The sequence below is a fragment of the Bufo gargarizans genome, chromosome 4, assembly GCF_014858855.1.
Source record: "Bufo gargarizans isolate SCDJY-AF-19 chromosome 4, ASM1485885v1, whole genome shotgun sequence".
NCBI lineage: Eukaryota > Metazoa > Chordata > Amphibia > Anura > Bufonidae > Bufo > Bufo gargarizans.
The window spans coordinates 109,348,672-109,364,503 of NC_058083.1; the positions used below are offsets into that span (position 1 = coordinate 109,348,672).

The following is a 15,832-nucleotide window of genomic DNA, read 5'->3' on the forward strand; positions in this document are numbered from 1 at the left end:
TTTATTGTCACATATAATCCGTGACGCGTTGCGACTCACATCTGGAGCCTTCCTCAGACGTATAGGATATGGTACAAACAGAAATAAGCACACGGCATTTAAATAGCCCGCCAAGGCGGAAATGACATCACATTACCATGGTGACAATGTCAACAAAACAATTAAACAATTAAGGTACCAGGTAAAGAAAATGAAGAAAATGAAGAAAGAAAATGTGGCTTATTATATGTAGGCGAGACTTCGATGCGTATGAAGGATCGTTTTTCCAAACATAAATCTACCATAAGGAAAAAGAACCTGCTCTTACCTATACCGCACCACTTTGAACGTTGTAACCACAATATTTCGCAACTACGGTTCCAGATAATAGAACATGTTTCAAAACCCCGTAGAGGTGGTGACAGGGTTAAGATGTTGAAGAAGCGTGAGTCCTATTGGATTTACACTTTGCAAACATTGGAACCCAAGGGCTTGAACCGCGAGTATGACCTCCACAGTTTCTTGTGAATCTCCAGCACCCATGATATATAATCTCCATTATATTTGTTGTATAACCCTCTTGCATATAATAACATGTACCATTGTTGCAAACCAATGTATTAAATAATTCGTTTTCTCTTTACTTTTAGAAAACTTGAAGACATCCCAGCAGCATCATTATTTTGAAACTCTAATTAACCTTATCACTGCTACTATGAAATACTTACCATTTGAATTGTCAATTGATTGCGGCTGGGATCCTTTCTTCATTTTCTTTACCTGGTACCTTAATTGTTTAATTGTTTTGTTGACATTGTCACCATGGTAATGTGAAGTCATTTTTGCGCCTTGGCGGGCTATTTAAATGCCGTGTGCTTATTTCAGTTTGTACCATATCCTATACGTCTGAGGAAGGCTCCAGATGTGAGTCGCAACGCGTCACGGATTATATGTGACAATAAAGATTTTCTTCATGCTACAGTGAGTGCCGATCTTTCCTTACTATATTTATGAGATCGTGATCTCGGACGCGAGCACCACGCCATTTGTTACAGAGTGCCGGCTGATCATTACTTTCATAGTGACAACAGTCAATAACGCAAAGCAGAACATCTACATCATTATATGTCTTACAGATGAGATATATCTTTATGTCATGTCTTTAGAGGAGGACTACATACTTATTGAATCTTTAGGGGAGGGCTACATCTTTATGCCATGTCTTTAGAGGAGGACTGCATCCTTATGATATATCTTACAGATGGGCTATATCTTTATAAAATGTCTTTAGAGGAGGACTACATACTTATGACATCTTTAGAGGAAAGCTATATCTTTATGATATGTCTTTAGAGGAAGGCCACATTTTCATGACATGTCTTAGAAGTGGGCTAGATTTTTATGATATGTCTTCTGAGGAGGACTATATCTTTATGTCATGTCTACATCATTATGATATGTTTTCGAGGTGGACCATATCTTTATGCCAGGTCTTTAGAGAAGGACTACATATTTATGATATGTCTTACAGATGGGCTATATCTTTATGACATGTCTTTAGAGGAGGACTACATACTTATGACATCTTTAGAGGAGGGCTACATCTTTATGATATGTCTTTAGAGGAAGGCCACATTTTCATGACATGTCTTAGAAGTGGGCTACATCTTTATGATATGTCAGAGGAGGACTACATCCTTATGATATGTCTTACAGATGGGCTATATCTTTATGAAATGTCTTTAGAGGAGGACTACATACTTATGACATCTTTAGAGGAAAGCTATATCTTTATGATATGTCTTTAGAGGAAGGCCACATTTTTTATGACATGTCTTAGAAGTGGGCTACATCTTTATGATATGTCAGAGGAGGACTACATCGTTATGATATGTCTTACAGATGGGCTATATCTTTATGACCTTTATGACATGTCTTTAGAGGAGGACTACATACTTATGACATCCTTAGAGGATAGCTACATCCTTATGATATGTCTTAGAAGTGGTCTACATGTTTATAACATGCCTTTAGAGGAGTTCTACATCCTTATGGGTCTTTAGGGACCAAACAATATTTTAATACATGACACAAACACTCTTACAAACTATTTGACCGTATTTTCTAGCATGATTTATAGATGTTCAAATTCTTAGTGAACCATGCTTACCGGAAATGGCCTGAACAGCAACTCGAAGGAATCCTTTCACCTCTCCTTTTTCACTGACAATAGCGACTCGATGAACCAGAGGCACAGAGTACAGCAAGTTGCTCAGGTAGACAAAGGCCCTGCAGAGTGGTACATAGGTTAAGGTGTGGGGGGGGGGGGGGGGGGGAGAAAGAGAAGGTAGAAGAAAATAATAGAAGTAGATGGAAGAGGAGGAAACAGGCTCAGTAGAATGTGGAATAGTGGAGATTGGTGAAGAGATGAACACAGAGTTGATGGTAGTTTGACAAGACCAGTTACGATGAGAAAGAAGAGAATCAGTGAGGAAATAGAAAGTAAGGGATGAAAAGGGTGAAGAAAAAGAAGAAAGAAAAGGTCAGGATACACACTGATACTGTTTAATTGGGGAGATACAGCTCACACCACAATAAGAGCTGCCAAGCTTAAAAAGAAAAAAGAAAACATATGTGGGTCGAGCAGCCACTAGCAGCGTGGGGATAAGTAGGTCAGCCACAGCGGAAAATAAGGAAAATGGGATGGTGGTGAACATTAATAAACACGAGGAGGAACTGTGAAGGTGAGGGAGGGTTGGAGGCAGTGAGGAGGGCCAACTGGACCCTGGTGTCCTGTGTGAGGGAAAGGCCAGCAGAAGAGCATAAAGGTGTATGAGTGTGCCGGCAAAAACCTGAAAAAATCAAATGAAAACAGAACGAAGCAAAAATAAACAGAGACCTATGAGAAGGAGCCAGCTCTTTCTTTATATTAGTGGTGAAGATGGCCCTTATAAATCCCACCAAGTAGTGAAGCTGTCCTTTTGTTCACAATATTAAAGATACTATATATGTGTGATCCTGCATTTAAAAAGGACATGATAATTCCACAGGATGTCTACATCACTATCACACTAAACCATATTTGAAAGAAATACACTTCTACACAATTTATTTTATTGGAAAATATTTTAGTTTACCTCCTGGATGTAGTAAAACTATTTTTTTTTTTTGTATTTATTTTTAAAAACTAAGTTAAACCTGTAAATAAATAGGTTTGTCAGCAATTGTTTTCATAGGGTTCTTGTCATTGTCCATGTAGATGGGTCAACAAGGTATCAAAGATTTAATTTGTATTTTATGAACACAAAATGCAGTGGGTAGGTGGGTGTTGTGGGTGCTTAGGTTTAGGTATAGATGGTATAGATGGAATAATAACTATAATTTGCTCAGGAGCCTAGGATTGCTAATATGATAAGTCAGAATTTTAATATTGGTCATCATCTTTTTCAAGTCTGACCTTTTAGAGTGAATATACTCCTTATGTTTGCTGCATGGTATCAGTATATTCCAATATAAGCAACTGTAGATAATCATATCATGAGAACCTCTTCATCAAAACTCCTATTCCAGAAAAACTACATTTGTAGCACCTAGCCTTAATGGACCATACATCTCTATTGCAATTAAAGTTGACCATTCTCCAGGTGCATTAAAAGCTTAGATATGATATCATATAGTATCTACATATATTATCATATAAGGGGTTATTTATGATTAGATATACAGTACGCCACTTTTTGGCGAATATCTGTTGCAGATTAAGTCTCAAAGAAGCTTTTTTAGCCGAATATGCGACTTCTTTCCTTCCATGTCACATATGCCAGTTTAAAAAAAAAGGGGGCGTAGTGTGGCCGGTGAAGAAGTCATTTATAATTTTCTATGCCAGTTTTTTTTTTAAGCTCCCTTGCTGGCGTAGATTTAAGGCTGCTTTAGGCACCGTGGTGGGGTATTAAGACTGGCATCTAAAACACTGGTCTTGATAAATGACCCCAATAGTGTCTACACAAGTCTTTCCATTTGAAAAACACAATTTTAATTCTGGAATGTCTCTCTATGGAGGACCCAGCAGGTCCCTGAATTACACAAACAGCCAATCGATTTGAGAGGAAATTGTGTGTTGTTCCATTTGCCATGTGGTGGCACTAAATGGTAATTGATCTCTTGATGCTGGGTTACTGATCGTTGAGGTCTCAGTAGTGGGAAAACCTGGATCCTAGATAGACAGAGAGGTTTGGTTTCATTAAAATTGGTAATTGTAAAATTATTCTCCAGATTTTTAGGAAATTAAACTATTTATGTAGAAAGATGTTATTGGCTCCTTGACTTTCAAGATGGCCTGCAATGCATTTGTTCTTCAAAGTACATATGATGAAATGAAAACACTTATATAGGAGCACGGGGACCAGTTTGATACCACTCTGTTTTGAAGGTACCTTGTCAAAGAATAAACTATGATTATTGAAAAAGTTATGTTTAATATCAGGTGGATGTTGAGTGAAAGCTGTACAGCCAAGACACATCCATAGTGAGCTGGAAAACCAAGTTGTATTGCAATTGTTACACTTTCACCTATGCAGAAATTCAAGCTGTAATGTGACGGCTGCAACTTTGCCCACCTGCAGCAGCTAATGGCTCCACAAATATATTTGTTAATGGAGGTATTACCTTGAAATTCATGTGCCCTTTGGCTGACGTGCGTTGGCGAGGTTGCAGCTGCCGCATTACAGCCACCCTGTGGAGATCCAGCCTTAGGCCTCAAACACGTGACCATTGCCCGGCCATTCCGTGCATTGGGGACCGCAGTTTCTATTGTTTTGCTATGTGGAGTCACAGAGAGAAACTCCATGAAAGCACTGCGTAGTGCTTCTGTGGGGTTCTGTGCCTCCGTTCTGCACCGCACCTTCCTGATTGCGGACCCATTCAAGTGAATGGGTCTGCATCTGTGATGGGGTGCACAAATGGCCAGTGCCTACATATTAGGGACCCACTGTTTGCGGGCCGCAATATGGGCAATGGCTATGTGCATGAGACCTTAATTTAATTGTTAATGGCTGCATGGTTATCTGCAAAAACCTCAAGGCCACTAACAATTTTTAAGGGTTCCCTGGTGCCGTTTTGGTAGCCAAAACCAGGAGTAAAGTTTTTTTTTTTTTAAGTCCTTTATTCTTTTTCTCTTATGATCCACTACAGATTTTGGCTTCAAAAACTGCATCCGGAAACCTGACCGTGTGGCTGTACCATAACAGTCAATTCAAGACCTGTATCAGATTTGTATGTCAGTGAAATATTTGGCCGACATTGTGGCTGTCTTTTGGCCACCCTGGCCACTTGTCTTCATGGGAACATAACCTTCATTGAAACCTTTTGTTGACAGTATAGATTTGCTTGCCATATGTTGCCTCTCATAGTCATCTGGGCAAACCCTTGCACATCAATGTAAGATCTGGAAAGTGCAGCTGATATGACAAAGACAAAAATATTCTATTATGTTTGACAAAAATATAGTTACGGTAATGTAGCAGTCTGAAAAGAGTTTGGTTTATGTCAAAACCTACATGACCCTTCTGACCCTTACTAAAGCTCGGTAGCAACTTGTAATAGGGACATCCTGCTTGACAATTTTGTAAAGACTATTTCATATCCCTAGCACCCTGTCATTCCCACATAATTTAGGTGTCCAGCTCAAAATCAAGCCTGAATTTTACATAAATAATTAAGTACTGATTGGTTCTGTCACCTTTAATTCTGTCCCCTTTTATATTACCATCCATAGTCTGTGTAATGATAGTTCCTGAGTGGTTATCTCAGAGACATGGGTGCTGCACGCTGGACATACTTGGGAGGAGGGGCTGAAGGGCATAAACCTGGTTTTCCCAGACAATTAATGGGCATTAATTGAGCAAAATCATCCAGGTAGGATGCATTGATTTGAAACACTATCCATTCCTTTTGTACCACCGTGGGGTATCGACCATGGGCTACGACATGGTGGCTGGAGTTCTCCCCATATTGTATCGGGTAGGCCATGTGATTATTATTTATTCTCTATGTGATTTGTCTGTTTTACCTTATATTTAATCACTCTTAGTAAATATTTTTATCACTAAGCCTATTTATCGTGAAATACACGTTAAACAATTAGGCACATTGGCACTAAGCCCCTTCCTCTATTGTGCAGATAGGTGTAGATACTAGGAGATAGATCTCTGCCATCAGACATTGCCAACAGTGTTAGAGAACCTCTATAACAAAAAGCATCCGAGTTTCACTATGCTGAAACATTATATCTAGACATAGACAGATGCACTTTCAAAAATCAGAGATAGTAAGTGCTATGTGGTTCCATTAAACTCTAGTACTGAGATAAGACTACTTTGCTCTTGATGGATAAGCATCTATTCCTTCCACACCTTTGCTGATGATGTAGACTGGTTCTCTCTCCCAGACATTACACTACTACAGATTTGACAAGACCTGGCAGCCTTGGGATACGTATATGGTCTCGCAGCTGTATTCCTTATAGTGGATCTCCTTCACCAGCCCATCTTTCCCTATTCGTGTCTTGCCCCCTGTTGAGGTTTGTCTTTGTCTTAATTTTATGTCCTGTTCTACCATTTTCTTTCTCATGGTTATTATTATTCTAGTATATGTTACTACTTTGCTTTATATATTAAAAACCAAATGCCGATGGTTCTTGTTATGTTGCTGTTCTCAGGACTTTACTACTGAGGTGATACCGACCTCCCTTTCCTTTTTTTTTGCTTATATTATACTGAGATTCATATATTCTTTAGATGTGCCATCCTTCTGTTACTTTTACTGACTTGAAAAACATGTAAAAAAAAAAATATTATTACATGTCTGTTTACACATCTTTCAATAAAATAAACAATTGAAGAAAAAATATAAAAAATTGCGAACATAGTCCAACTACAGCTATTGAAACCTTTAGGTGCACCAGAGTGGTGACAGCTGCAATTTAAAGCATTCTAGCAGGATGGCTGGATGTTTTATATTGTCCTCAGCACTAGACTCCTCCAGTCTTTAATTGAAATCAATGTGGACCTGACCCATAGTATTTAGGATTGCCCCAGTCTTCAGTGGCTTCACCACACCACTATACTTCCACAACAAATGTCTCTACACAGAGCTACATCTTCAAGTTAAAAAAGACCTGTTTCATGTGTTCATCTTATCCTAGAGACATTTTTTCCTCCATTCATTATTGTGAGATTCATCAGCAACACAACTGGTCCTAGAGCTCATAAAAGTCTGATATGAGTGTTTTCATAGTGATTTGTTGCTACGGATAAAGTTGAAGCAGGCTATTATCTCAATGATCTTATGATGGCATGATGTTACTGTGCATTGCAGGTCTACAAGATCATCTGAGACCACTGACGTTGATGCACACCAGCAGTGCTGCTGTAGGGAAGACTATCACCCTGAAAGAGCTGGTTGCTTCTCCGTGTGCTCTGGGCAGACCTGACGAACCTTCCCACTACACTGAACAGAGGGGAGCGGTCGTGAAACGGGTCGGATCTGACAGCACAGCAGTGATGCTCCTTGGATCCGTCTTCCTCTTCCTCCTCATACTCCAAACCCTCCTCCTCTTCAAGCTGGGAGGCTGACTCAGGGCCCTCGGAGCCAGGGCTTGAGAGGGTGGGGGAGGGGGTTATTTCGGCCATGCTGTCACTCATGCATGTGGTGAATAAGGGAGAGCTAAGATCAGAAAGGGGGAGGGGGGGAAGGTTAGTACAAGACAGAATTGGTTAATCCACACCAGGGCTGGAAAACCAAAGGGAGCTAGGGAAAGGGCTGGAGACTATAATCTGGTAATGTAACAAAAATGGCGAGGGGTACACAAAAAATATAGAATTATGAATGAAAAGCTACAAACCAATGGACAGAGAACAGTTATGGAACGGGAAGAATGGTTAAGGTAGGTCGTGTGCAGGAAGAGAACTCTCCTTGCTGAATAAATTACATTAAAAGTTTTTCTAGAAAGACAGTAGTAAATTACCAGTGATCATTTTTATTTTATTGGTTGTGCCTATCTGAATCCAAGGAAGAATCAGAACTAATATTCTATAGGATTTTAGTAACTGTTGGAAAATGACAAGCGATTATCTAATAATTAATCAGGGGTATGGTTCTAGTGATACTGTCCTGACAGTGGCCAAACGTGGGCTCATCAGGTTGTGGGGGCCTTTGGTTCCTTTTAACTTATGCACCGGGAGCTTTCTTGGTGCATATGGTAAACCTACTCAGCTGACGCAGTGTCCAAAGACCTGCAGATGACATTAGCTAAACACTCACTAATAAGGGTCCATTTACACATCCGCAAATGGTTCTGCATCCGTTCTGCAATTTAGCGGAACGGGTGCGGACAGATTCATTCTCTATGGGGACAGAAAGATATGGACAGCACACAATGTGCTGTCTGCATCCGAATTTCAGTGCTGCGGCCCTGGACAAGAATAGGCAGTTCTGTGGGAGGTGCCGGCCGGGTGTATTGCGGATCCGCAATACACTACGGATGTGTGAATGGACCCTTATCAAGTATGTACTCATCAACTTTCCAAGCCAAGAAGATTATGCATTGTGCATGTGTTGAGATGAAAAAGAAACTTACCTGCCCACTAAACGGAACCAAGGGAACCGATCATAAAATGGATCTCCTCCGGTCACCACATTATCACAGTCTTCAGTCAGACCAGATGGAAGCTCAGCTGCACGGTCATACATCTCACGCATCATGTCCAGTCGTTGCCTGTGTGAGATAACCACTCATGCATAAATAACCTCAAGGACACAGTAAAAATATAGAAAAACAAAAAGCTTATTCCCAAAACACCACACCTATCATTGTTTACATTGGGTATGAAATAAAATTGTAAACCACCATATCAGAACATGGACGGTGGTGTGGAATAAAGACATTTCTAACAAGAAGGCAGAAGGGATTTATGATATCCAGTATTCCAGAATTCTGGCTTCATAGTTGCAAACACAAGGCTTTGTGACATTTTGGGGTTACTTGTGCAGTGGCCAGGTTTGTGGTCGCCCCAATGCTATAATGGGTCCCTGGACACTGTTAAGGTGTCACCACATGGTGCTGGTCTGGAAGGGATGGAAAGGTGTGGTACACAAATAAATCCAGAGAGTTAGTTTTCAGGAAACCAGTGTGCTTCTTTAACGGAGGAACTCAAGTGCAAAACAATACAGACAGTGCACTGAGCTGGCTTCTCCAGTCTCCTCCCTGGCAGAAGAAAGTGGCTAGTGGCTCAGGGTCTGTGGTTCAGGCATTAGGCATTAGACTGTTACTCATATGCATCCATTTAACATAAAAGGTCCCCATTCACTTTGCATTGATAGGTAGACAACACGATCACTTTCCATCTTTAGACATGTCATTAAATCCAAAAATGTCTAAATTTACCTGAGTTTTTCCAGGGTCCAGTAGTGAGTTGCACCATTCTTCTGGTCTTGAACTTCCACTGCCACAATGGTTTTTGGGAAGGGACGTTTCTCACGTTCTGAGTGGGCATCAGGAGGCAACAGGTCGGGTGGTAGTGGTGAATACAGAGTATCTGTCAGCAGCACAAATTGGAACTGAACCTGGAAAGGCAGACATATTGGTCTTGTTGGTCTAACAGGAAATGGTAGTTTTGCAGGGAAACAGATTCATTGAACTTTATTATAGTCCCTGTGTTTCTATGGCCATGCTTTTTGATGCAGTCTGTGAAGCCAAGTCTAGGACAGACCATAAACAGAGGAGATGTAGAAAGTCCACTCTTTCTGAAACCATTTCTGGCTTTGGCTTCAAAAACTGCATAAAACCCTGAATGTTGAAAAACAGCCATATACTTTTTCTAAATAGATGATGATAATCATTAAAGGGGTTGTGCAGGTGTCTTACATTGATGACCTATCCCCAGGATAGGTCATCAACATCAGAACGGCGGCGGTCCAACACCTGCCAGCTCCATCATCGGCTGTTTGAAGAGGAGTCTTCGTTCTGTGCAAGGACTGCTTCCTCTTCCTTACACTGCCCACCATCTGGGGAAGCGCAGTGTAATTACAAGTGCCTGTTTCATTCACTTAAATGGACGAGTACTTGTAATTACACTACGCCGCTGACAGTTGAACAGCGGGGTTGCTGGGTGATGGACCTCTGCCGATCTGATATTGATGACCTATCCAGAGGATAGGTCATCAATATAACACCCATGCAAAACCCCTTTAATTAATTAACTAACTAACATATTATTGTATATTAGTTATAATCACTTTGATATTTTCTACTTGTATATTTACTGCATGCTAATCTGCAGGTAATTTGACACTCCAAAAACATTCAATATCTATTAAACTGGCCTTAGTGTATCTGTGTGTCTGAGACCGGGAAATTAGATTGTGAGCCCATAGACCCTGAGGAATATGTTGGCATGATATAAACAACAGGAAATAACTAAGACTCATTCTGGAGTTAGTCATTGACTTATGGGGCAGAGACGTAAAAATACTTCAGGGACAATTTCCTTTGTTTCAGTATATATGCAATGCATTACATCTTTCTAGACACATTTACTGTATATCTTGCTAGATAGGAATGTGCGGCACACAGCAATAGACTTTTCCATCCTTTAACACATTTATGATATACAGTCATGTGAAAAAATTAGGACACCCTTTGAAGCATGTGGTTTTTTGTAACATTTTTAATAAAAGGTTATTTCATCTCCGTTTCAACAATACAGAGAGATTAAAGTAATCCAACTAAACAAAGAAAACTGAAGAAAAGTCTTTTCAAGATCTTCTGTAAATGTCATTCTACAAAAATGCCTATTCTAACTGAGGAAAAAGATAGGACACCCTCACATGTATTCCCTCTTAAATTGGCTCAGATCTCACACAGGTATATCACACCAGGTGCACATAATTAGTAGATCGTTACTCTGCATGTTGAATGAGGCTTGCCCTATTTAAACCTCAGACATTTAGTTTGGTGTGCTCCTGACTGTTGAAGTGAGAGTGAGCACCATGGTGAGAGCAAAAGAGCTGTCAGAGGACTTCAGAAAAAAGATTGTAGCAGCCTATGAGTCTGGGAAGGGATTTAAAAAGATCTCAAAAGATTTTGAAATCAGCCATTCCACTGTCCGGAAGATAGTCTACAAGTGGAGGGCTTTCAAAACAACTGCCAACATGCCCAGGACTGGTCGCCCCAGCAAGTTCACCCCAAGAGCAGACCGCAAGATGCTAAAAGAGGTCTCCAAAAACCCTAAAGTGTCATCTCGAGAACTACAGCAGGCTCTGGCTACTGTTGATGTAGAAGTACATGCCTCTACAATCAGAAAGAGACTGTACAAGTTTAACTTGCATGGGAGGTGTGCAAGGAGGAAACCTTTGCTTTCCAAGAGAAACATCGAGGCCAGACTGACATTTGCCAGAGATAAAGTTGACAAAGACCAGGACTTCTGGAATAATGTTCTTTGGACAGATGAGTCCAAAATTGAATTATTTGGACACAACAGCAGAGGACATGTTTGGCGTAAACCAAACACAGCATTCCAAGAAAAGAACCTCATACCAACTGTGAAGCATGGAGGTGGAAGTGTCATGGTTTGGGGCTGCTTTGCTGCAGCAGGACCTGGTCAGCTCACCATCATAGAATCCACGATGAATTCTACTGTGTATCAGAAGGTGCTTGAAGAACATGTGAGACCATCAGTTAGAAAATTAAAGCTGAAGCGGAACTGGACCATGCAACATGACAATGACCCAAAACATACTAGTAAATCAACCAAAGATTGGCTGAAAAAGAAGAAATGGAGAGTCCTGGAATGGCCAAGTCAAAGTCCAGATTTGAATCCCATTGAGATGCTGTGGGGTGACTTGAAAAGGGCTGTACGTGCAAGAAACCCCTCAAACATCTCACAGCTGAAAAAGTTCTGCATTGAGGAGTGGGGTAAAATTTCCTCAGACCGATGTCGAAGACTGGTAGATGGCTACAAGAACCGTCTCACTGCAGTTATTTCAGCCAAAGGAGGTAACACTCGCTATTAGGGGCAAGGGTGTCCTATCTTTTTCCTCAGTTAGAATAGGCCTTTTTGTAGAATGACATTTACAGAAGATCTTGAAAAGACTTTTCTTCAGTTTTCTTTGTTTAGTTGGATTACTTTAATCTCTCTGTATTGTTGAAACGGAGATGAAATAACCTTTTATTAAAAATGTTACAAAAAACCACATGCTTTCAAAGGGTGTCCTAATTTTTTCACATGACTGTATGCATGAGCAAAATTTCAAATAAACCAAATGTTTTCTATAATAGTTTTTCATTGCCAACAGAAAATCAGACTTACATAAGACAATATCATTTGACATACTGTAAATTTGGGTGAGATCCTGCCCGTCTCTTATGAGTATTACCTTCTTTTTCAGTTCCACGCTGATTGCATTGGCCTCCTTCAGGAAGATGGCGTTGCCCCAGAGCTGGTCACGCAGTGATGTGAATTGGTACCATTTCCATTTTCGAAAAGCCCACAGAGCCAAATCATACTCCTGATCCGTCCACTGAACTGAAATATAACCACATTGGACTTTAATTATAGCCTGGCTCTCATCGAGTAGCAGTTTGTCTGTGATAAATTAGTGCTACAAGATGATGATAATGATGATCAGACTAAAAGATGCTTTTGAGAAATATGTAGGAAAGTTCTATTTATGTGTACAGCTACTATTTGATGTGAAGTGATTGATCATGTAGATACAGTGCAGGTAACTTTGGTATTTTTACCATCATCCTCAGGTTCTTCCTCCTCCTCATTGACCTCGGTATAATATCTGGAATCCATCTGTCTTTGCAGAGCTTCTAGACGACTTTCATAATCCTGTGGAATAGAAGAATAAATTATGGGTGCTTCCAGGTAAAATAATGGGTGAAAAGTGTGGCAAAAAGTGAAGGCTAAAATGGATGTTTGGTGGGCGGCATGGTGACTTAGTGGTACAGTGCTGCCCATAAATATTCATACTCCTGCCAAATTTTGACTTATACTCATTTCCACAATGTAGTCCATACGCTGGTTCTAAAACCTATCTAGATTAACGCTGATTAATAGGAACAGCTGTTTTAATCAGTGCTCAAACAAGCCTAAATACCCACAACACACGTTTTTGTGGACAATTCTATACCATTCATAAGAGCTCAAGCCAAAAGGATGACCTGACAGGGGAGTGACCTAGCGAGATACTGCAGTTGGTTCACATAAAAAGGAGCTGCTAGGACTACGCTCATGTGGCTGCTCACAGTCAGGAAAGGGCTACAAGCCATTTCTAAATGTATTTAAGTTCCAGTGCTACAGTGCAAAGTATTATTAAAAAATACAAGATGTTCCGCACTGTGGAAAATCTCAGAGAACGTGGTCGGAAGCCAAAAGTGACACCTGTGCTGGCCAGGAGGATAGTTAGAGAAGAGAAAAATAATCCAAGGATCACCACCAAGGCCATCCTACTGAATCTGGGCTCTGCTGGTGGCAATGTCTCAAGGCAGACAATCCAACAGACACTGCACACTGCTGGGTTCCACGGATGCAGACCAAGGAGGACGCCACTTCTCCAGATAAGGCACACAAAAGCTTGCTTGGCCTTTGCAAAAGCTCATCTGGACAGAGAAGAAGACTTCTGGTCTTCTGTGTTATGGTTCAGATGAAACAAAAATTCAATTGTTTGGTCACAATGATGTTTCCTTCACTTGGCGTAAAAAAGTAGAAGCCTTCAACCCAAAGAACACCATCCCCACTGTCAAACATGTCACCCAATGGACCGGGGAACCTAATGACAGTAAACGGCACCATGAAAAATGAGCAATACATGAGGATTCTCAACGACAACATCGTGACTGATCACTCCACCAAGGAAAGCTGGTAATACATATTCAATTTCCCTGCAGCACCACCACAGGATATATAAAGCATTACACAGAGCACATTACAATGCAACGTCTGTGTAATGAAGAATGGAATAGGTCCTCCAAATGGAGAGATGCTGTCTTTGTAACCACTTGTAACGAGTAATAATAACCTCCTAATATACTGAGAGTTAATTTTTTGGAGGACATGTTCCAACTGGGTGTCCTGCTTTCATAATACATTATACATACTATATCTTGACCATTTTAAATTGCTCCTAATTTGTCAGAAAATGGAATATAATGTTCTTAGCACAGATAGCAGAGATTATAATGTTACCTGGCAAAAAAAAAAAAGTAATCTCCAGTTTATACCACTGTTTTAGTCTAACCTAGTGACCAACCTATCTACATATAAATCATTTGAAATACTTCTCACCAATCTCTGCTGCTCCAGCAGGTAATTTGCTTCCTCGCGTTCTTTTCTGTACTGATCTTCCAGTTCCTGAAGTCTGATGGAGAAAAAGTAGAAGCATTGTTTTAATATACAATGCAGGATTACTAGGAGGTTCTCCTTGATGACCAAGTATGAGTGAACGTGAGTAACAATAATTTTCCCGACCATCTGTTGCTTTACATGCAGACTCACCTTTGTTCCATCTCCTGCTTCATGTCAATACCTTGCTTCTCAAGTAACTCCCGCTGGGCAAATGCCCAGTCCACAGGTTCTACGGGAGTCTCTGCACATGGAGTACGTTCCCTCTCTTGTCGGGCTTGTTCAGGGTGGTTAAAGCGAAATACATGACTCTTTCCCATAATGATTCGGTTACCTACATGGAAAAATTAAGTCAAGTTGCAGAAATATTTTGCATGATATCAGCTAGGAGAAAGCTGGAAAAGGTATCATGATCCACAAGTGCTTTGAGCTTTCCCTTTCTGTAGTAATTATGGTTCAATAATTTCAACTATAAACCTTGTCCTAGTCATCTACTGTCAACTGTACTGTTATTTTGCCAGGATTATCCAACCATCGAATGTGCATGGGGACCTCTTGACTTTTCCCTGACAGCAGATGTTTAGGGAAATTTAGAAGTGCCTGATTCTTCTTGAGATTATTCTTGAGAAGAAGAAATGCTGCTAGAGGTGTCTGGCACTGGCTTACCCCCTCTCCTCACAAAGAGTGTGTTGGGAGACAGATCTCTCATGTATGGCCTGTTACAGACAGTAGGTTGTGGAATCACTGTGACAACCAACTGTTTAACTTTAGGCTTGTCCCGTGGGCATTTTCCTGGTGGACCCCTGGTTTTCACCCTTTGACCTCTATACAAGGATCTATAAATGGCTCCACCAGGCCTTTACCCCTTGGAATAGTCCTAGTGTGATTGGCTGCTGACCCATGTGGATCAGAGATACTAAGGGAACATGCAATACACATAGACAGGAAATAGGCAGAGGTCTGGGCTGGCAGAGTTTATGCAAATCCAAGAAACAATCCAAAGGACATGGCAAGTGGCACGGGATCAGGATCCAGCAATCAGGCAAGGTCGGTACACAGGCAGACAAACAGGTTATAGTTCTCTATAAGCTCCAGAAAACTAAAGAGACCTAGCAAGATCTGTAGAGACCAATTGCACAGGCAAGGAAGTGAGGTCAGCAGCAGCTAAGCACAGAATCAGAAAGAGCATTAATTCTCTCAAATACACACACAGGAAAAGACCAGCCAGACTGTGGCCTTCAGCTTGGGACACAGGAGTCTGGCAGCCAGGCAGAGGCTAAGTGAGAAATGTAACGCCCGTGCCTGCCTAGGCTCTTGGGACAGTGACGGGCACGGAGCACCACCATAACATGGCCAATATAAGACTCAATGAATAATGCAGATAGCTACACAGGTAGCGTGCTCATGTGGTGTTCCTAAGCTGAGAATATCAATCATTAAGATCAGCA

The 15,832-nt window shown here is 40.8% G+C and overlaps 1 protein-coding gene across 4 annotated transcripts in view; it reads right to left on the reverse strand.

Moving 5' to 3' along the window:
* The window catches only part of KIF1A (kinesin family member 1A), a 123,561-nt gene that overhangs the window by 38,100 nt on the left and 69,629 nt on the right, over nt 1-15,832 (reverse strand). For all 4 annotated transcript variants that reach the window (XM_044288680.1, XM_044288678.1, XM_044288677.1 and 1 more), the window contains exons 19-25: nt 14,538-14,718; nt 14,328-14,400; nt 12,779-12,872; nt 12,412-12,560; nt 9,422-9,600; nt 8,615-8,752; nt 2,150-2,268 (exon numbers count right to left, since the gene is read on the reverse strand). In XM_044288680.1, coding sequence (XP_044144615.1) covers nt 2,150-2,268; nt 8,615-8,752; nt 9,422-9,600; nt 12,412-12,560; nt 12,779-12,872; nt 14,328-14,400; nt 14,538-14,718 — 933 coding nt within the window. The remainder of the gene's footprint in view (nt 1-2,149; nt 2,269-8,614; nt 8,753-9,421; nt 9,601-12,411; nt 12,561-12,778; nt 12,873-14,327; nt 14,401-14,537; nt 14,719-15,832) is intronic.